The 21,367-nt window shown below is 44.1% G+C and overlaps 1 protein-coding gene and 1 long non-coding RNA gene across 2 annotated transcripts; one reads left to right on the forward strand and one right to left on the reverse strand.

Moving 5' to 3' along the window:
- The first annotated feature begins 258 nt into the window (after positions 1-258).
- On the forward strand, positions 259-3,506 carry PMAIP1 (phorbol-12-myristate-13-acetate-induced protein 1). The gene is made up of 2 exons (XM_005508078.3): positions 259-418; positions 709-3,506. Exons 1-2 carry the CDS (start codon positions 367-369, stop codon positions 819-821), a joined length of 165 nt encoding a protein of 54 aa, XP_005508135.1. The 5' UTR covers positions 259-366; the 3' UTR covers positions 822-3,506.
- A 10,547-nt stretch (positions 3,507-14,053) lies between these two features.
- Positions 14,054-20,335, reverse strand: LOC135577351 (uncharacterized). The gene is made up of 3 exons (XR_010469100.1): positions 19,482-20,335; positions 18,215-18,483; positions 14,054-14,501 (listed from the first exon to the last, which is right to left on the reverse strand). It is a non-coding gene; the product is annotated as an uncharacterized LOC135577351 (long non-coding RNA).
- Between the last annotated feature and the right edge of the window lie 1,032 nt (positions 20,336-21,367).

Here is a 21,367-nt window from a genome sequence, read left to right on the forward strand (position 1 = left end):
TGCTTTTGCTTCTTCTTGCCCAGAAGACACAGTCCCCATCCATCCACCTCTCCTGGCCCACCACACGCCCATCCCACACCCTATCCCTCCATCTCCTCCTATTCCAGCACACCCCATCCCGCCATTCCTTTCTTTCCCGCCGGTGAGGCGCTGTCCCCGGCGCCCACGGCCCTGGACGCGCTCCGGCACGCCGCCGCCTGCCCGCCCGGCTTGGGGGCGGGATTCCCGCCCGGTTTCTCACGTCACAGCGCGGGGAAAACCCCGCCGAGCTGCTGCTCTTAGGGCCTCGCTCCGCCCCGCCCGTTCGCATTTCGTTGCCGCCGCCGGCCCGCGCAGTGTCCCGCTGTACCGTCCACAGACGACGCGATGATGCCCGGGAGAAACCTGCGCAAGTCTGCGCCGCCCGCCGCTCCCGCAGGTACCGGAGGGTGAAGGGAGCGGGGTGAGGGGTCTGCGGGCGGACACGCTTCTCCAGCACCTAGAGCGGGGGCAGCGCCCGCGGCGCCGCGGGATGCGGCTGCGGCCGCCCGTGTGAACGCGGGGAGGGGTATCGCCGGGAGATCGTAGAGAGGGCATGAGTTTAATACTGAGAGGAAAGAAATTAATTGTCAGAAATTTACGATACTGCCAAGATCTCATGGTAATTAGATATAAATGTGGGTGAGTTGGTGGTGCGGGTGGCTGACGGCCGCGCTTGTGCCCTTACAGAGCGGGAGGTGGCGGTGGAGTGTGCCCTGCAGCTCCGCAGGATCGGCGACAAGTGGGACCTGCGGCAGAGGATCCTGAACCTCCTCGCCAAGCTGTTCTTCCCGGAAACGTGAGCTGTTCCTGGACACGGCTGGGCTGAGAAGCAGGGAAGGACCTTGGCTTTGTGGATTTGGAACAAGAGATTTCATTGAGACCACGAGATGAAGAAAGATCTTTGTGTTGTACTTGCTGTGTGTGGCTGCTGAAGAACAGCTGCTGCAACACCGTTTCTTTGAAGAATCTTACAGTAATACTGGCGTATGAATGCCAGGTGGAAAAAAAAGATAGCAATGGGCAGAGCACCTTGCCATGCGATGGGGAGATTTGGGGCAAGATGGAACTTGCCCTTCGGCCTGGTCTGGGAAGACTTCCAGCTGCCCTGTTTCCCCAGCCACCCTCTGGTCCTCATGTGCCACAGCTACACTTCACCGAGGAGCTGGGACCACCTTCCGGAAGAAGCCAAAAAAAGGCAATGTATTGGAACCTGGGATCGTCTATCTTGCCTGACTCCTCTAGTTTTCTAAAGCATGGATTTTGCTGGATATGGATTTGGTGGTGGGATTATTTAATTTGTTAATTAAAGCACTATCTTTATTGAATGGTTATTTGTTATAGGACTAAAACTTAAAATTTTATGAATTAACACAATGTTGCATAGTTCTAGTTTATATTATATATGTATATATTTGCATATACATATTAGATATATAAAAACATAAATGTGTGCACCCTATGTGTATGAAATGAGTACTTCACAGAACTATTAATTGAATGGTGCTTGCTAGACTAAAGTGAAAAAATGTTCAAAACATGACATAAAAATACATTATATTAACTAGAAGAAAGCATAATGTTTTCTGATAATGAAGGAAATCCTTCAGGCAGCACAGAGGGAAGCATACTTTAGTATGTCATTATATAAGACATATATATGAATATATATTAAACAAATACAGATATTGAGGTATGTGTGTTTGGTAGAAGGATTCTTTTGACATCATGAAGAATTTCTCAAGAACAGTACAATACTGCTGTGTCTTTATAATTAATAAAATAGCTCTTCAATAGAAGTAGATCTTAAAGTTGAATCTCAGGTTTTCTTGAGAATGTTATTTATTCAAAGAAAGCAACTACCTCTCTTTGAAGAAATAATATCAATAAAATTGAATGTTACAGTCCAGACAGAAAAGTAGCCTTGGATTTCTGAATGTTTACCAGTGCTTATAAATGAAGGTGCTTCTCTTGCACTTGATTTCTATTCATTTCATGGCACCTTTATTTCAGTTCTGCATGATGAAGCCGCTGTAGCACATCCAGTGGATGGTGATGCATTGTGCCTGTCTCACTGAGGGGTTATTGCCCTTGGCTGGTTTCAGAGGAGCTGAATTAAGCATGTTGACCGCCATGAAGGCAAACAGTAACTTTGCTGGTCAATTCATGTCAGATGCAGCCCTAAACAGTATTTTTTTCTTGAGTGTAAGCTAGCAAGGAAACTGCTGAAGCTGATCTTGTTTTGTAGCTACCTCTCAGGCTGACGGTCAGGGTTTCTTTTGTTAACTGACCTTATATTTAAGTTAATTCGCATTGTATAAGGTTGTATAGTTTCATTTTCTGAATTCTGCATCTGTTCAAATTATGGATACAGGCCAGATGTTTTTCCTGCCTTATTTTTATCTATAATTAATACTTTTGTTATCTCTTCTGCTTCTGGCTTTGCAAAATTGTCGTTACATAGCTCTGGTCACTCTGTCACAGCCAGCTGTGTATGACTGTTACTTGTTGTCACTGATTTCACTAAGCAGAAGCTGACTGACTTTGCCAAGGTTAAGACGTGGAGGTCTTAACCTTGTCACAGTGGCGTTACCGGGAGCTTTGCCGTTGACTTGAGCACAGTTCTCTTCTCCTCTAAGCCAACTAATAACTTTTCAGGGAGAACATGTTTCAAGAATTGTTGGTATTCGTCTTAGTACTACAAAGTAATGTGTTTTGCCAGCATGTACAGAGGTCAGTTTTTCAGGTATTAAAAAGTAAATGCAAAATGTTTCTGTCTGGCTACATACAAGCTCCCACGCTAGCGCCATAGCCAATTTGTCAAAGCTGTTCTTCAAAGACAACCCTCACTTCAACAGAAGGGCTCCCACTGTATGTCTTGGACTTGGTGGAGTCTTGGAGTCTTTATCAAGGACATTAAACAATGATTGTGCCTGTCTGTGACTCTCAGGAAAATTTGGCATTAGTATTCACATTAGTAGCTGAAATGTATTTGAATAAAAGTGTTCTGTTCCATATATGCTGCTATATGTAATAGGTAACAAGGTGTGGGCTTCATAGAGCCTGTCCAGTTCTTTACACTGTAGCACATATTAATGTTATGAAAAAAATGCATTGTTATGGGGATATCTGAGTTAAGTATTAGCATAGTATTTTTCTGTCTAGATCTGCAAAGACTATTTGCTTTCCATGAAATGTTTCTGTGTTTCTCTGAGCTTTGCCAGGAGCGCTAGTCTTCACTGTGATCTCAGGAAAAGGACCTGTATCCAAGCAATCAGTGCCCGTGTATGAGCAAGCACTTGCTGCCATCCTCCCTAAGAGCAGTTTTTGTTACTTCTGCAAAGGATCTGCTATATAGCTGTATCAACATGAGTTTGTTTTTCTCAAGGCTTATTCTGGATACAGGCCAGATGTTTGGCTGTATGCCCTTTGCATGTATGTCTTGAATTCGTGCTGAGATAATAAATACAAAACATTTGCAAGAAAAATGAGTCATTGTTGTTATAACTCAGGGTTTTTTTTTGTGGATACTGAATGTGTGATGGTATTATACAAATTCTTTCAATACTTCCAAGTCAGCAGGCACACACTAGGTCAACAGCAGAGTGCCCGTATGCATGCTTTTACTTTAGGCTTTTATTTTTGCCTTTATGAGGAACAAGACATAACTATACCCTTGAACTTCAAAATTGGAAACTGAGACACCTGTTCTAATATTTTCTAGCAACACAGATATTTTCTATATGTTTTCTATATATTTTCTAGCCACAGAATAGTTGAGGAATGTCAGGAGCTCCATTATCTCTACCAGAAATGTAGCAGCTTTGAGGAAGAGCATCCCTGGGGGTGAACAAAGGATAAACATCAGAATTAAGGGTTTTGTCTAAGATCCAGGCAGAAAGGAATGAATTTCACCGATATCAGATTTTGACTTTCTCCAAAGTTTGAAGCTGGAGTTTTGGAAAAGGGGGAAATTATACTGCTTACCACAAGGGACTAGCAAAGGAATAGCATAGAGCTTATTCTTCCTTCCTGAAGTTGGGATGCAAAGATGTTGTCTGTTTAGAGGAGAGTTGTAGACCCTTACCTGCCACTCCATGCACACCAGCAGGATCTCCCCTGACTCGTCCTGCTGCTTCTCCCCATCTTCATGGGCAGGGAGCACCATGCCTGGGGCACATGTTCCCAATGTAAGGAGAACTAAGAACTTCCTGACCAAATGCTTTGATTTCCAATAAACTGAAAAAAAAAAAGGGAAACCAGTCCCTGTCCTTTCCCAGTTAGCCATAGGCGGAGGCTTGAAACAGCTTTACTTCAAGGGACATCAGTGAAGCACTCCTAAGAAGGCACATCAACCTGGTGCCAAGCGCTACTGCAGGTTCTGCACAGTGCATCTTTGCACAGCCCCACCAGCAAAGAAATTACATTCGTAAGACTCGTCAGATGTGCAAAACCATCCAGACACCCTCACCCACTGCCAACTGGAGCCTGGTCCCTCTACAACCAGGTCACTGCCAGAGCATGATGCTCGTGACCTGTTTGTTCCTCCCTAAAAAGCAGGAAAAAAAAAAATCCAATCACTGGAGCATGGCATCAGTGTCTGAAGGCACCTGACTCACCCACAAGCACCTGATACTAAAAAAAACAACCAAACGCACCTGCTGAAGCAAACTTCTGGAGTTGCCACCCCCATGGCCCACAGGCACCTGCCAGAGCAACAAGTGCAGCCCTGGGTCACGTTTGCCCTGTGCTCACCCAGGCAAAAACCAACCCAGTGCCCTCGGCCAGCTCATGCTCAAAAATCCGAGACTGGATGCACAAGCGGTATTTCCTGAACAAATTGCTAGACAACAGACATCTCCCTCCTTCTCTTTCCCCATGGCAGGGTGTTTTTATTAAGTCATCTGAAAAACAATGTCTCATATGCTCCTCATTATTTTTAGCACGTGATGCTGGAAGGGACTAATTTTATCATTTTCCTCTTGTTGACATGAGAATGTGCAAAGGCGTGATGTGCACCCATAGAGGTGCAAGGAGGCTGGACAGGAAGGGCTGGGGATTTGATGTGTCTGGCAGGGTTTTCCGTGAAGCAGGTGACTGTCTGATGTCAGGGCTGTCAGTGAGCAGTTGTCCCAAAAGCTGTCACAGCTGTAAACAAGGGTCTTTACCCAAGCGCGTCATTTTATTGTCTGGTGTAAGGAACTGACCACACTGAGGCTGGCCTTCCTTCTCACGTATGGTCTCTTTGCAATGCAAATCTCACCTCCAAAAGCGTGGAGGCAGCCGTCATTCCTTTAGCAACAGGAAATATCCCATAAAATGTCAATGACCTCAAACAAAACTGTTCCAGTCGTTTCATCTTACAGGGGCTTTGGCATCATTCCTTCCTCCACAGGAAAGGACAGCGGGAGCACCACTTGGCTCAGCTCCTCCGTGCCACTGCCACCCCTTGAAGGGCTATGGCACCTTTCTGCAAGGGGCAATCCAGCTGCAAACCTCAAAATAAACCGGTGACCTTCAGCAACATTGCATAAGTCCTATGAAGAGGCCTTGAAGCTGCCATCAGGATGCCAGCACCCCTGTGTCACCACTGTGACACTGCTGCAGAGCCCGCCTGGGTGGCTCAGAGCAGGGGACAGCCCTGGGGTGGTGCCCATCACCAGACTTTTCTGCCCTTGGGGTTTTGCCTCCATTATCATGCTTTGCTTAGGTCAGGGTGACACGTTTGCACCTCCTCTCTCAGGGCCAGGATACTAGCCGGGATCACCGACACCTTTGCCACCTGCTTTGTGGCAATAATTAAGGGCAGATTTCTGCTTGCACCTTCCCCTTGGTGCTCCCAAAAAGATTTGACTGAGCTGTGACAACGGCACTAGGACACATCCAAGTTCCTCCCGCCCAGGATCAGGAATTAGGGAGGTAATTTTTGATGACAGGAGCTGGGCCTTCCCCAATGCCTCTGTGGCGTCAGCATCATGTCAAGGAAACTTTCCCTCGGTGGGGAAAAATCCAAGGAGCTACAGCTTCAGGTAATTTGTTTGCTCAGCACAGCACTATCAGACTGATTCAGCTGTATGGCGAGGTGAGGCCAGCACACACGGAACTATCAGTGGAGAAGCAAAAAGGTTCTGGTTTTAGCATTGGCTAACTTCAGAAAATACCATGACTGCTGGAAAACATCCTTCTAGCAACAGCTTTACACACTGTGGGATGAAAGGGGAACTCCTTGTTTTGGGAAAGGATGTCTACTTGCATGAAGTGTTCTTTCTGATGATCATTTGATGAAAGGGTTTCCTATACTTTTTAAGGGAATAAAAGCTTTGTAAAATATTACAATCATAACTAATTTTGAAGTTTTTTAGTTGAGTCAGGTACTTTGAAGAATACAACTACACAGAAAGAGCAAGTCATGGCTGGCTTTTTCCTTAAAGGCAGAGTCTGAAATGGGCTTTTGCCAAGGGCTGGTGGTGACAGTCTTGTTTCAGCAATACTCCTCGATGGGGAGAAATGACCCAACCTTTTACCAGGAGTGGGAATCAGCCCTAGATAACACAGCACCCCTTTCTCCTCAGGCACTTATTGATATGGGGGTGCTGGACACAGGGTGGAGGTGCTGCAAGAGCACTTATATTATACAACCCAAATATTGCATAGGAAAAAATTTCTGGACCAAAGTTTGTGCCTCCCAGCCCAGGACAAGGGAAGGGCGAGGGGCTGTCGGCACAGGAGCAGCGGGTGGCACTGACCACAGTGACAGCTGGCTCTGGGGCTGAGCCTGCGTGGCCCTGGGCACCAGGAAGTGCAGCTCAGGGCCATGGCCTGGGGAGGTTTTGTTTCCCCTTGTCATCGCCGTCACACACTGGCCCAACACGTCACTTCCCTTCATGCACGGGCATTGTGCCCAGACACCGAACACCCTGCTCCTGCCTGGCCGCCGGCTCTGGGGACGGCCCCAGGGGCTCTGCTGCACTCCGTCCCTCTGTGGGGACACAAACAGCAACCATCAGCCTTTGGTCAAATGTGACAAAGGGGCAGTTTTGACACTTTCTCTGAAATATAGGTGAGGGTTTGGAGCCATGAACAGCCACACCACAAACATGTGGACGTAAGTTGCAGTGAGTGATGCTAACAGGAGAGCAGCAAAAGTGTAAAAAACGAGGAATAGACCATAACTTTTCAGGTAGAACAATAAACCTCATTGCAAACAACAAAGTAGGCATCTCTGTCTCATTTAGATCTGAGCTCTGTATGTTAGTGACACAGGAATAAAAAAAGCCGTGCCTGAAGCTGCAAAATTCTCTTGCCTTTTGTGCGAAGTTGGCCATGCCCCAAGGCCTTCAGAAGACGCCAAATCCCTGAAATACGAAAGAGTTATGTAAAACCTAAGTGTAATTTTCTACCACTTCACATATCTTAGTGCATAAATTAAGTTACATGTACTAATATGGATTAAGTCCATTGTGTCTTCTCTCTCTTTTATTCCTCTTCACTTAGCTGCTGTCTGGGGCAATTAATATCTTATTTAAAGATGTTCGAGACTGATCTTACAAGCGCCAGGCTATTCTGAGGCTTGAGCCCTGTTGACCCAGCTGACCCCACGTGTCAGGAGAAGGACAGGAGGAGGATGGATACAGGGGAGTCACTGGAAGAGGGCAGAGGGGCTGCGCTGGCCCAGCACTGAGGACAGCAGGGGAGAGGGAAAAGCAGAGGAGATCTTCATGACTAAAAATGTCTTCTTCCTTTCCCCATATACCTGTGGGGTAGAAGATAGACTCCAAGCCAGGGACAGACACGCTGGAGTGAGCTTGAGGGGGCTGCAGGTACCACCCCACACCTCCCCATCCAGCCCCTTCCCACGCTACTGGTTTTACACCTCACACAATCTCATCTGTGCAATACAGGCTTCAAAACATCCCTCATCGTGGCTGTTTGCAAGGGAGAGGGACCTGGGTAAAAGGGTTCCCAATGCTAAAGCAGGACCAGGGGACCACAAAGTTCTTCCTTTTCCGCTCCAGCCCAGGAAAGGGCCGCAGCGCACGGGCCGGTCGGGAGCTGGCACACCGGCCTGTCCCACAGCGTGATTCAGCAGAACAGCTGGGGCTTTTCCCTCCTCACGTGACTCTCGCTCACTTGCACCCTCATGGTGCAGCACCCAGGGAAGGAAACCAAAAGCAAACACAGCGTCTTTTGGAGCACAACATCGGGGATGAGGGAAACGCCATCCACGCCATCCCCACGGGAGAGCCAACACCTTCCTCCTCTCACAGAAAAGCCCACCTGGCCCTTTTGGGCAGCACCATGCACCAGAGGAAGCCGTGAGGTTTGCAAGGCACAAACAAAGAGACGCAGGCAAGCACCATGCGTGCACAGAGCAGAGGGCAGGACGGCGCTGTGCCACCAGCCAGGAGGGAGTTTCCAGCTGCGGTGCTGCTGCAGGCGCCCAGCCCAGCACTCAAACACGGGCTCGCAGGGTGGATACAAACGCTTAACGCACAAGCTCCTTCCTCCAGCTCAGCCTGACCTGCAGTGACTACAAAGATGCTGAGGGGTCTGGAGCACCATTCCTATGAGGAGAGACTGAGAGAGCTGGGTCTGTTCAGCCTGGAGAAGCTGAGAGGGGATCTTTTCAATGCTTATAAATATCTGAAGGATGGGTGTTAAGAGGATGGGACCAGACTCTTCCCAGCGGTGCCCAGTGATAGGATGAGGGGCAATGGGCACAGACTGAAGAATAGGAAGTTTCACCTGAATATGAGGAGAAAGTTCTTTACTTTGAGGGTGCCAGAGCCCTGGAACAGGCTGCCCAGAGAGGTTGTGGAGTCTCTTTCTCTGGAGACATTCAAAACCCACCTGGACACATTCCTGTGCAATCTGCTCTGGTGAACTTGTTTTAGCAGGTGGGTTGGACTGGATGATCTCCAGAGGTCCCTTCCAACCCCAACCATTGTGTGACTCTGTGACCAGCTGACATGTCCGTGCACTGCCAGGCAGTACGAGATTTTATGATTCTAGGATTTTGGGCGCCTCTGGCATTCCCCATGTCAGAGCAGCTGAGGGTAGACTGGCCAGTCTGTGCTTTCTGGGCTGCCCCATCTTTCTGGGTGGCACAATTCCTCTGAGCTGCCGTGCAGCAGCGCTGAAGCCAGTTATGTCCTTAAAAAGGTGGACTACTTGATGGAAACTTTTCCAGTTTGGAGGTTATGGCATCTACCTCCCAGCCTGAGCTCCACTCTGCCCACAGATGGGTCACCTCCAGCCCAGCCCACACTGCTGGCTCACTGCGGTTTGGAAGGGGAGTTTATCCCCAGGGTAGGTGGACAATGGAAACAAATACCAGTCTAGTACTAGTTGTATATACATGTTACCTAGACACACAACCCGTTCCCTTATAGCCCAGGGGCTGGGCAGGAGGTACAGTTTATAGGCCACAAGCTGCAGTGACTGCTGCTCTTGATGAAAACTCTTTGCCATCCACATTTTGCTTGCAAAGGGACAGGAAAAAACAAAGTGCATCTTCTAAGATATTGAAGCAAGTCCTACAAAACACCTTCTAACACTTTCTAAATGCATTAACTCCCTTCACAGTAAATGACAGTTCTTAGAGGGTGGTATTTTACCAGATATTTAACAGCTCATATGCACATTTGGACAGCATTAACACTTCAGTCTTTGACTGTGCTCTCCAAGACAACCTTGTCCCTGCAATGTCAGTTCCAGCTGTGGACCAGGCAGATCTTGGCATAAGAGAAATAAATATCTAGATGAGTACCAAGGATACCATTTATTTTCAAAATCACTAAAAACCTAAACCAAAACAGTCTATGGCAGTAACAGAGACAGCAAATTGAAAAAATGTACAATCTATTTCATGTTATTGCATTCACCTTTTTTTTTTTTGTAATATACAAGGTATATTAAACAGTTTTCATTAAAAGAAGTTTTATTTACATAAATAAGAGTGTAAATATAAAATATCATATCATAAGTGTATCAGCCTAACATTCAAAATCTAAATACAGTGGGATCCCTCCTTCTCGTATAATCTAGTCTACTGCTTATCAATAGTTCCACATATATATTTATATCCCCTAAATGTAGAACCAGGTAAACATTCCCTTCTGTGAACAGTTCCTTCAGAATTTGACAAGAATTAATATTTGGCAGAATATTAAACAGAGTTAAGTGAGGATCATTACAAAATATGAATCACTCAGCTGTTTATTAATACTTACCTTCCCTCATATTTTCTTTTTTTGTTGCTCCCTCCCTAATTTAGGCTTAAAATCACAGTTTTTAATACAGATGCAAATCCCCAGAGAAGCTGAAAGGAGCTTCCAGATACTAAGAGCTGCAAAATATGCAATGGCAGTATTGCACCAGAGCCCACTCTCATATCCAGGATGCGCACCCTGAGCTGCCCCAGGACTTCAGGTCCCTGGGGAAGAGTTGTGGACCAAGTCTGTAATTTCATCCCGAGTTTTTGCTCTTCCAAGATGCAGCTGCCAGTCTCTGCAGAGTCACTGCTCTCCTAGAGCTTGGCCAACCCTCCAGCATGGCAAAGAATCACCATGGGGACCCTTATGCAAACAGCAAGGCCAAAAATGCTCGTGAACCTACTGAGTAATGATGAACTAATGCAATGCTCTCTGTCATTTTGGTGCAATCAGGCTCTTAGAAAAAGAACATTTACTTTGCCAGGTGCATAACCAAGGGTTCGCTACATCTGTTTGGTCTGTCCATCCTGTTTGCAATAAAGCAGACCCAGACTGCCCAAATCCTGGTGCTTTTGTGGGGAAAGTCACCCCAACAGAGACGTCAGGAAATGCAACTGTAATCGTATCAACACTGGTAGCATCAGTAAAGATGTTTCTTGTGCTTTCACACACACACACACACACACAAAAGAGTATTTTAAGGAACAGAAACAATCAGGGCTAAATATTATTCTTTTTCTTGCTGTAATGTTAGTAGAAAAGTCTATCATTCTATCCATAGTAACTGTCAGACTTAAAACATTAAACCTGCCTTTTAAATTATAGCCACTATTGAATCACACACAAAAATCCCCCCCTTTTTGATGTTATTCAGCCAACACATATCTACGTGCATGTAAAATAAAATACCAAACAGTATTCCATTACTGAAAAATGAAAGCCTTCTAAATCACTCACAATAAACAGCACCCGCAAATAAACATCCGAAAATATTTACCACCTATCATCTTAAAACACCTCAAATTAAGTTTAATTTACAAAATGAAGACTTTACCTTTGAGCTCACACCAGTTTAGAAGCAAGAGAGACATACACCTCCCTGCATTGGAACCTCAAAAATTTCAAACTGCAAGACTGAAAAAAAAGCCATTTCCTAAAACAGAACTGTGACTTAGCACATTAAAGTAGCAAAAACTCATTACTGCAATCATATGCATTATGTGTATACAGGTATGTATTTGCCACACTGCATTAAATTCCACATGCATTTTATGTGTCTGTTATACATGCTATTACAATAAAATTTCATCACTCCTGAAGAAAGTCTTGCCATTTAATTGTCATTGCCAAATGTCTTCTCCCTGTTTTTCAGCAACTATGCAGGGGCAACCTCTTGTATCTTGGCACAGGCTGACAATCTCATTGTGGCCCTGTGACACAAAAAGCTGCATCCTCCTGAAGCCTCTCCCACCATGGAGGTGACCGGAGGCAAGGACCAGTCCCGATGGAGTGGCTGAGCTTTGGGGTCACAGGAGACCCAGCTCCTCTCTCCTTTCACAGCACTGAACCGGAATCATTTTCCACAGGAATCCTGCAGGCAAAGCAGTTGTGGGACTATGTACAGTGTTGCCTTTCCTGTAGCCAAATGCAATGCCCTCTGTCATGCCCTCCCCAGATTCACATGCTAGTATGTCACTGAAAAATAATTAAATTTATTCATTTTCAGGGAAATATTGCACAGCTTTTCTCCTCGCCAGGTCTCGGGTTGCCTCGCAGAACCGAATTTTCCTTCGCACGTCATGAGTTGCAGTCTAATGAAGCTGTCACAGAAATGAACCAAAGCAAGTGCTCCACTAACCTGGAAGCAATCGCTCCAAGCACTGCTGAATAAATGTAAATAAACCGAACTCTAGTATGATCTTGGGGCGGGGCCAAGTGACAAACCCAGACCTTTATGCAACAGCTACTCATTGCCTTGGCTCACTAGAAACACAGGCAGCACTTTAGATCTGGACTGTCTCCAGGCTGAGAGCTCTTCACCCTGGGCATGCTGGCTGCAAGCAGTCTCCAGCCTAATGAGACAAACAACCTGAGCACTCTGGAACAAACAACTTGTTCTCAACTGATAAGGACACTGGCCCCTTTGCTCTTGTATCTCTTTTACGTTGTTTAGCTATCCCTAATGCAGGAAGAGAAGTAAAAGTCTAATCTCCTGCACCCATACACTCTCCTCCCAGTACAACAGACTATAAATAACACTTAGCAGCACGGTCCTCTGCTGATGCTTCTACCATGAGTAGAGGTGAGAAAATCAAAAAGAAACGCTCACGGCACTGCAACCTTGTCAGTTTTGCTATATCTAACACCATGGTTTCTCCCATCTACACAAACAGTTTTCACTTTCACCATCCAGAACGCTCAGCGTCAGCACCTTCCTGACACAGCCAGGTGTACTTGTATCTTACTGTCACGGAGGCCTGACTTTGGACAGTCCTTCCATTTTCATGTAGCTGATGATTTAGGGGCCTATATGATGTCATGCATAGAGTTCATTAGTGTTTGCAGTTGCAGGTTTCGCCTCCTGAATGGTTGGTTTCACCCTGGTGTGATCCTCATTCCAAAGACTGACTGTAACCACCACCCAGTCTCAGCTGGAGCTCTTTCCACCCCATCCATATGTCCCTCAGCAGGAGTGGTCTGGGTTGTCCTTCTTCCTTTTGTCCTGCAAGAGAACGCAAAGATGGGCCTCAGTTCCTTGGAACCGGGATTTTGGAGCTAGAAGTCCAGGACTATCCACCGGACACTAATGTGGTGGGTTTTCCCATTTTCGTCAAGCCCCCCCAAGCATATAAACCTCTAGGTTTTGCTAAAGTCATGGGCATAGTACCAATGGAAGGCAGTTTCAAAACGACAGTGTGGCCCACTTGCGTTTTTACTGGGGGTTCGCCTTTCCTTTGTTTGCTATAGAGTCACTGTCTGTTAGTGTCCTTACAGGTCAAAATGCCCTGATTTGGGGGCTTCCATAGCTCCTCAGTGGTTATTGACAATTTTGCTGCATTTGGCAGGGGATGTTTTTGGAGTGCAGGTTGTTTAAATTGCAGCAGCCCAGGAGTCACCCCGTAACTCTCAAATTAAAAAAAACATGTAAACTTACCTGTTTCGGCAGAGAAATATGTACATAACATAGGGCATTGGCAAGAATTCACCCAGCAGGTTGGGGTGGTCCGAGGTCCCAATCTGCGGCTTTTTCTAGGTTTTTTGACTCATTTCATTCCCCTCACAGGTTGCGAAAGGGTTAATCTTCCGTTTCAACTCGGGGCCGGAAGGGGGTGGGGGGGCAGTTGCCGTCATTCTGTTTGTGTTCTGGGTTTTCCCCTCTAACAGTTCCACCAGCTCTCATATATGATCAGTAGAAACTTGTGCAGCAGCGCTCAGGACACCCCCAAGGCAGCAAGTGCCTGGTGACACAGGCTGCCCTGCTCCCATCCCGCTGAGGTTCCCAGGGTTGGGGGCCTGTCCAGGGAGAGGCTCTTGGCTTGTTTTCTGGACCCTCCTGCTCCCGTCTGTGCTGCTGCACGGGTCCACCCGTCACATTCAGACCCTGATTTTTATCGCTCCAATTTTAATCATAATTAACAACTCAGTCTACACCTTGGTGGGCATGATGCTCTTGCTCACAGACGTCTACCTCATTAATGCCAAGTGCTATCAGCTATGAGTTACATCTAAAATTCAATTCAATTGTGGTGGATGCCGAGTCAGTGCATCAGTTTTAAAAACTGATGCACTGACTCGGCATCCACCACAATTGAAGGATTTTTCAGCTTTGAAATAAATTATGAATGTTTTAGGCATTAAAATTGTGCAAAATTATACTCTTTTGTCATGCATTTTTAATAAAACTGCACTTAGAAGAATAAAGTGAGATTGTTCCAGACAATGAAAAAGGATCAGACCCTAGTAAGTGTTCCGAAGTCTTATTACAGCTAGGTGATACAGTATAGTCTAAATAGCCATCCTTGTCAACAGGATGGCAACCAACAAGTTATACTCCTTCTGCAGATACTTGTCTTAGCAAGTGTCATTAGATGTGATGCTTCCATCACATTGAAGTTCTGCATTTTCTGATTAGTAACTGAACAGGGCCTTCTGGTACATATTTAATAATGTTCCAGGCATCATAATGCACGAGGCCAAGTAATGATTTTCCACTAACAGCAAGAATTTCATCTCCAGTTTCTCTGTTTCCAGATTGCTCTGCAGCACCACCTAGGAGCAAATGGAGAAAAAGTCAGTGTGAAAATTAAAAAAAGCAAACCCACAAAAATTTGCTTTTCACTGTGATGAACAGCAAATAAACTATTTTTTTCAACATTGGCAATTTCAGTACAAGTCACTTATGTTCAGCTCAGCTCTAGCAATCTAACCCGTGCTGTATCTCACAGGAAATGTTATTTTAACCAAGATGAATCCTTGTTCTCAGAAAAAAGGTCTGTCGTTGAAGGAAGCAGAACGAGCGCATGAAATATGCTGTACTTTACCCCTGCAGCTGTAAGAAAACCTGTAAGATAAAGTAAACATACAGGTTGTATGTGGCAAGGATGCATTTTCTCAAACCAAATTTTAACATGGTAACAAGTAGATTTTTCCAAACTGGATAAAAACGATGAACAAACCAAACATGGGTAGCAAAGTTCAGACAAACATGCCAGAGAGAGAAACACCTCTTAGGGAGGGACACACCTTTCACTGTTGAAAGTATGTTTTCTGTGATGATAATTGACAACATCAGTTACCATGGGGAGGGGAGGATAAAAGGATTGTATCTAAGGATAGAAATTAGTGAGCTCAAAAATTAAACATGCCCTTTACCCTCTGAATCACTTTCAAAAGAGGGGAAAACACACACACAGACAAATTGATATGACATTCAGAAAATATCAGCCTTTTTTCCTTGGTGAGAGAATATACCTCTGAAAACTAATCCTGTAAAAATGCTGCAAACCTGCACCTTCAAGTGAGAGCTTCATCTTCTTTAGAAAGTGCTGTATTTTTCATTAAACTGAATCCCAGACTAAGACACAAAAATCACAGCATAATTCTGGGATTGGTTTCCCATCTCTACATGGTTCATTTAACTTTACCTGCCAACAAACAAACCATGCAGGAGTGGCAGTTTTTGAATACGAACACCACATATTCTTGGCAAAAGCCAATACTGATATCTAAGAAAAAAAAGGTAAAACTACCAATTGAGTATAATGCAGGATGGTACTTTGGAACCACACTGATTATCTGCGCTGTACTTCTCTTAGAACAGAGAATCAGATAAAAGGCATGAACTTCTCAAACTGTTACATAAAATATTGCTGCTGTAATTTAATAGCTTACAAGCCCAGGAAGTAACTGCATCATATTTAGTAAATCTGATCCCTCCACAAACTTTTACAAGCAGATGCAACCTGTAGCCATTCCCAGGAGTGGGTTTTTTTATTACCCATTTGGCTAGTAAGTGGCAAAAAACAAAGGTCACAAAACCCAAGTTTGCTACAAAACACATTGAGTCCAAGAATTAAAATGTCTGTACATTGCACAAAAGCAAAATCAGGATAATATCCACTGTGTTTGCATGTTTGTAGTACCTTTAAATATTCTTTATATTCTAAATATTCTTTAAGGGTCTGTCTCCAGCAATGGAAGCTTTTCCACCATCGAGACTGAATCCCAAGCCAGCAGAGGTTTTCAATAATTCAACACAGAAGACATCATTCATATACAGGTTTGGATCTATGACACAATATACACAGCATAGTGTTATACAGTTAACAGAAAATTGCAAGTTGTGTTTGGTTTGGTTTTGCTGCAGTGACAAAGCAATTCAGAGTTCAGTTCATTTTCGGATTAGAACATGTTGTCACCCAGTTTCTCAGAAGTGAATGTGAATTATTGCAGCTGTGAATGGGAAACAGTACAAAACACATTTACACACAGAGACATTTTCATTTTGCCTGTTCAACTAAAACTTGCCAAGGCTTCTTTTTGGTAAAATTAAAGCTTAGCAAACTTAGTAAAGACTTTAAACATCAACAAAATGACTGAAAAATTACAAAAATAGTGAGTGACTAGTATTTCTTTTTCTTTCAGTTGTTCCCACTTGCTTATTCAATGAGCCACGTATTTTTAAAAAGCAGCAATGAATGAAACATTACATTAAACAGATGTATTCCATTCTCTTAAGGAAAAGTCTGTAATCACCACTAGTGTGAGTAATTGTTTCCAGTCTCATATCTATGGAAATAACCATAATTACCTGTAGGTGCATCCTGCCTCCTGTATAGCAGATATTTTTAGTTTTCAATATTGCTGTAGCTGACATAAAGCATGATTTTGCTTCAGAGGAAATAGGTCTACAGTTTTGGAAAACAGGACCTTCTTTACCTCATGTGAATGTAAAAATTATGCAGTCTGAATTATTACAAATTACTGCTACTGTTATCTCAAACAATTTTAAATGTTATCTAAAACATTTGAAGCTGTGGTTTGCCTTCAAGATAGAAATATGTCCTTAATAATGCAATACTGTTGTTAATGAAATAATATTGCCCCCTAGTGCCTGCACCCAGCAGATGTTCTGCATCTGTCAACATGCAGGACGCAGGGAGTTGAGGATAGAAACGCACTCTGAAGTATTACATGTGTTTCATCCATGGGAGCAATCCCAGAAAGACTGATCCATTCATTTACAGAGTGTTTCCTATTTCTTTTAAGCTGTGTTACAAAGCTATACTATAAATCTCGGTGAAAGCATAAAATGGTAAAAACTGCTACAGAAACAAACAACCAGCCCCAACAAACCCGTAATGATTATGGCCAACGGGTCAAAAATGGGTGAGTGGCAGCTCCATGTCCTCATTTTAGAGTAGTCTCAGCTGAGTGCCTGGTATTGCCCTGGCAGGCAGGGGAAGCCACACCACCAAATCTGTCAGCAGCGAGCTGTAACCACTGCCCACTGCCCCCCAGGGACACTGCAGGCCTGAAGCAGGTCATCCACAGCATGCCGACAGGCAATAAAGGGGTTTGTCTCCTAATTCTACAAAAATTTGAGAGATCAGTTTGTAACATCCCAAGTGCAGCCTTCACACTGAAATGCTGTCTTGTTCCCAAACAGGAACTTACCATTTCACTGATAGATTTGCACTTAAATCATTTATTCCTAGTTTCCTGTGGGATGGCTGACTTGGATTTGGCTTAGCTCAATTTACTGTATTATGAAAATATTTTTTTTCTATGTTTTTAGTGGAAATGGTATGAAAACTGCTGTTACAAAGAAGCAAGTTTAGTCCCTATACACAACAAACTGCAGGGTTTGGAGTTTTCTTTGAGGTTGGTTTTATTTACTTGTAAATTTCTTTTTCTTTCTTGCTTTCTTTCTTTCTTGCTTTCTTTCTCTTTCTTTCCCTCTTTCTCTCACTTTCTTGCTTTCTTTCTCTTTCTCTTTCTTTCCCTCTTTCTCTCTCTCTTTCTTTCTTTCTCTCTCTCTTTCTCACTTTATGGCTTTCTTGATTTTTCTTTCTCTCTCTCCTTCCTTCTTTCCTTCCTTCCTTCCCCCCTTCCTCCTCTTTCTTCCTCGCTTTCTTGCTTTCCTGCTTTCTTTCTTGTTTGCTTTCTTTCACCAACTACTGTTATTACTTAAATTGAGTTTATCCTGGATTGGAATATCATGTGGAATCACCAACTTTAGTAGAAATTGGATTAGGCCCTAAATGCCTTCTAAGTTACTGTCTAGTTATGATATTTAAAACAAAACAAAACACAAAACCAAACTGCATTTAGGCTCCAAAGAGAATAAATAAAATTTAAAGGTAATTTCATTTTCTCCCTTCAATCACAAAGACACTTTTAACCTAAAACACATGGAGATTTTTCCTTTATATCTGCCCTGCAAGGGAGTCCTTCCAACTGTCCTTGGACAAAGATCATACCTCTTCCTATTGCCGCGGAAACATCCTTTCCAGACCCCACATATTTTTCGCCAGTAGCTGATATCTCAAGTCTGGAGAAGTTGTTTACTTTCTCTTTTTCCTTCTGGATGACAATGACTGCATATTTGTATAGTCTTGCCTGATGAAGAGTATTCAGCACATTCCCATGGACTGAGCTTGCAAGAGATGCCATTGGTTGACAGAACAAGATCTCCTTGATGAATAGTTCCTTCTTGAGATGCCACTCCCTTTGAAAACACTCCATGGACCTACAAGAAAAAAATCTAACTTAAGGATGCATGAACCTCATGACCACACATGGTGTTCTACAGGCCAAGGAGAGCATGGAGACCCTACCAAAGTTCGCAATCAGTGCCCACTGCCTGGATATCAAGCATACAACATTTGCTCCAATGAAGACCCTCAAGAATTATACTAAGGCCTGTGTGACGGGACAAGAACTGTGGTTAGGGGTGGGAAGCAGAGGAAAAGATGCTATTATTGCATGGCGATTTCTAAGGCAAAGACAACCAAAATTAACTAAAGCATGTAATATCACAAATCACTCATGTTTTCACTGAATTCCTCAAAGGTCTTCAATTAATGTATTTCCAAACAACAGACAGATTAAATCCACATCCATGCTACATCAAACACCAAGAACAACACTGTGGTGGGTGATACCCACTCCTCAAATTCCCATTGTCTGGGACATAAACCCTGTGCTTTTTTCAAACACACACTTGTGAGTGCTGCACAGCACCTGTGCAAAGAAAGGCTCTGACTTACTGCAGCTGTACAAGTATTTAATTGTCCATCTCAATTTGGCTGGTCACATACCATGCAAATAGATGCAAAAGGATGACTTAGTGGCTTGAAATGCATTTTGTTCTACAGAAAAAATACTTTGTTGCACAGAGTTTACTTTCAAGGGCTGGGGATTAAAATCTCCCCTAAAAGGCTGCATGCACTGCAACTGCATGCAGGATTTTATGTACACACAGAGGATTTAGATCTAGCCGATTCTCTCCAGTAACAGACTTTTAAAGACTGAAAACATAATTCACACCCAACTCCAATAATAAAAATTACGCTTCCCACATGCTCTGTGATTTCAGTAGCAGATGGTATGCAGCTGCCTCTGAGAGACAGTGTTTTGTGACTGTGAATTACTTGCAGTGAGTCCTGATAAACAAGCAGTTGATCTATTCAGCATCCTGCTTTAAAGTGAGGTTTGCAAAAAAACTGACTTGCAGCCATCACTTACTGTGACTGATTTCTGTTCTGGATCTGTTCGTCCAGCAACACTGAATCCCAGGCCAGCTTCTTCTTCTTTGTGCAAGACTACAAAGTATGTGTCTTTTTTGCTCTAGCAGAAAAATGGAGGGGGAGGAGGAGAGGAAGAAGAAGAAAAACAACACCAAAGATCAAGAGCAAGTTCCCACACAAACGACAAATCCCCAGTGCCTTCAGGTTATGGCAGGTAAGAAAAACAACTTGAGGAATTAAAAGAGACGTTAAATGCTTTTCTGTTCATGCTACAAATGACTAGCAACTGTACCGAAGAACTCCTGTGACAACAAAGTCTTCTCAGTCTGAGGCTAGAAAGCAAAGTCAATATCAGGACCGTGGAAGGGTATTAAACCTTCAGTAGCCTAATTTTCACAGGCTGTAATCAATTTTGCATTGCTCGACATTTTGCAGTCAAAACTCAACAGTTCCCATACACATTTCTAGAGCAAGCACTTTACTTTCCAGGAAACTACTAACACTTTTCTTATCCCATTTTTCCTTCCTCTTGAAAGGCGGTTGCATCAAACTCTTCTCAGCAGCGCTGGACAACCTTACAAGTAGCACTGACCACAAACTGAAGCTTGGGAAGGTTAGATGGAACAGCAGGACAAACTTTTATTTTGGAGATGAAAGTAAGGAGCTTGTTAGTGATCCAAACAGGTCTAAGTGTGCTATTGTGGAAATGGGAGCATCCAGCAAAGGAAAGGGACTGGTGCAGGTCTGTGCCAGGGCTGAACATGGCTCCAGACAAAGGTGTAAAGCTGATTTCTTCGAAGTGACGGCCTGCTGCCAAAATACAGAATTTGTCATGGCAGAGAAGCAGTCCTGTCCAGCAAGTCTGGTGCTGTCTTCTGAATGGTTATTAGGACAAAACCAGACACTCTCACAGAGACCACAGTTTGTGGTGTAAGTGGGACTATAAACAGGCATCTGGTGGAGTAAGGGGATAGTAACTGTCTGCAGAGCAGTAGAAGTGGGGAGTAAAAAGCAGTTCTCTCAGCTTTTCCCTGGGATCCCATCCAACATCAGTCATTTCCAGAAATTGCCAATACTGAAATTAATAGCCCTTCATTAGAAACCAACCTCCTAATCTATTTAGCATTAAATGATGTATTGAGTTCACTAAACTCAACATTTTAACTCGCGTTTGCCTTTTAATTTCATTTCAAAAGGCACAGAAAACCACAATTATTGTTTTTGATGAAACAACAATCAAATTCTTGGCTTTACTTTGTGCTTTTTTTGCCAAACGGTGGCTCTGGAAGATTTTCTGCATTAGAGTGATCCCTGCAATTCACAGAGCCTGTGTCAGAAACCAGTGTCACCCTGCTCCACGTCACTGATCCATCAGTGCTCAAGGAGAGAGGAGCAGTCAGGGCTGAACATCTCAGTCCACACTCACCTGCACTCAAGTGCGAATAGTTTTATGTTAGGCCAGAAATAATAAAATCAGTTAACTATCTAGGCTAGTCCCTTTCAAGTGCAGTGAGGGTAATGGAAGCATATACATGTCCTTGATCCTTTAGTACTATAGCAACGCTTTTTGTTTAAGAGGTCAGCTTCATTCCAACCCTTGCCATCAAAAGTTAATCTTCTTACACTGGGGAAGGAAAAAAAAACCCATCAGAGGCTCAGATGCTAGAGGGTTGTTCGAGGACCACATGTCCTGGGCCAGTCAGCAACACAGTGTGAACCCTGGCTTTCCATTGCCAAGGTTGTGCATTTCCTTCCTCCCCAGATCTCACTGCTGTCCTCAGCCAGCACCTGCACTATGGGGCACAGAGACCGGGCTGTGGATGCTGATTGCTTTACCTGGCCACAGAGTGGACACACAAGGCCTCCAGTGATCACCTCTGTTAG

The sequence above is a fragment of the Columba livia genome, chromosome Z (genome assembly GCF_036013475.1).
Source record: "Columba livia isolate bColLiv1 breed racing homer chromosome Z, bColLiv1.pat.W.v2, whole genome shotgun sequence".
NCBI classification, from domain to species: Eukaryota; Metazoa; Chordata; class Aves; order Columbiformes; family Columbidae; genus Columba; species Columba livia.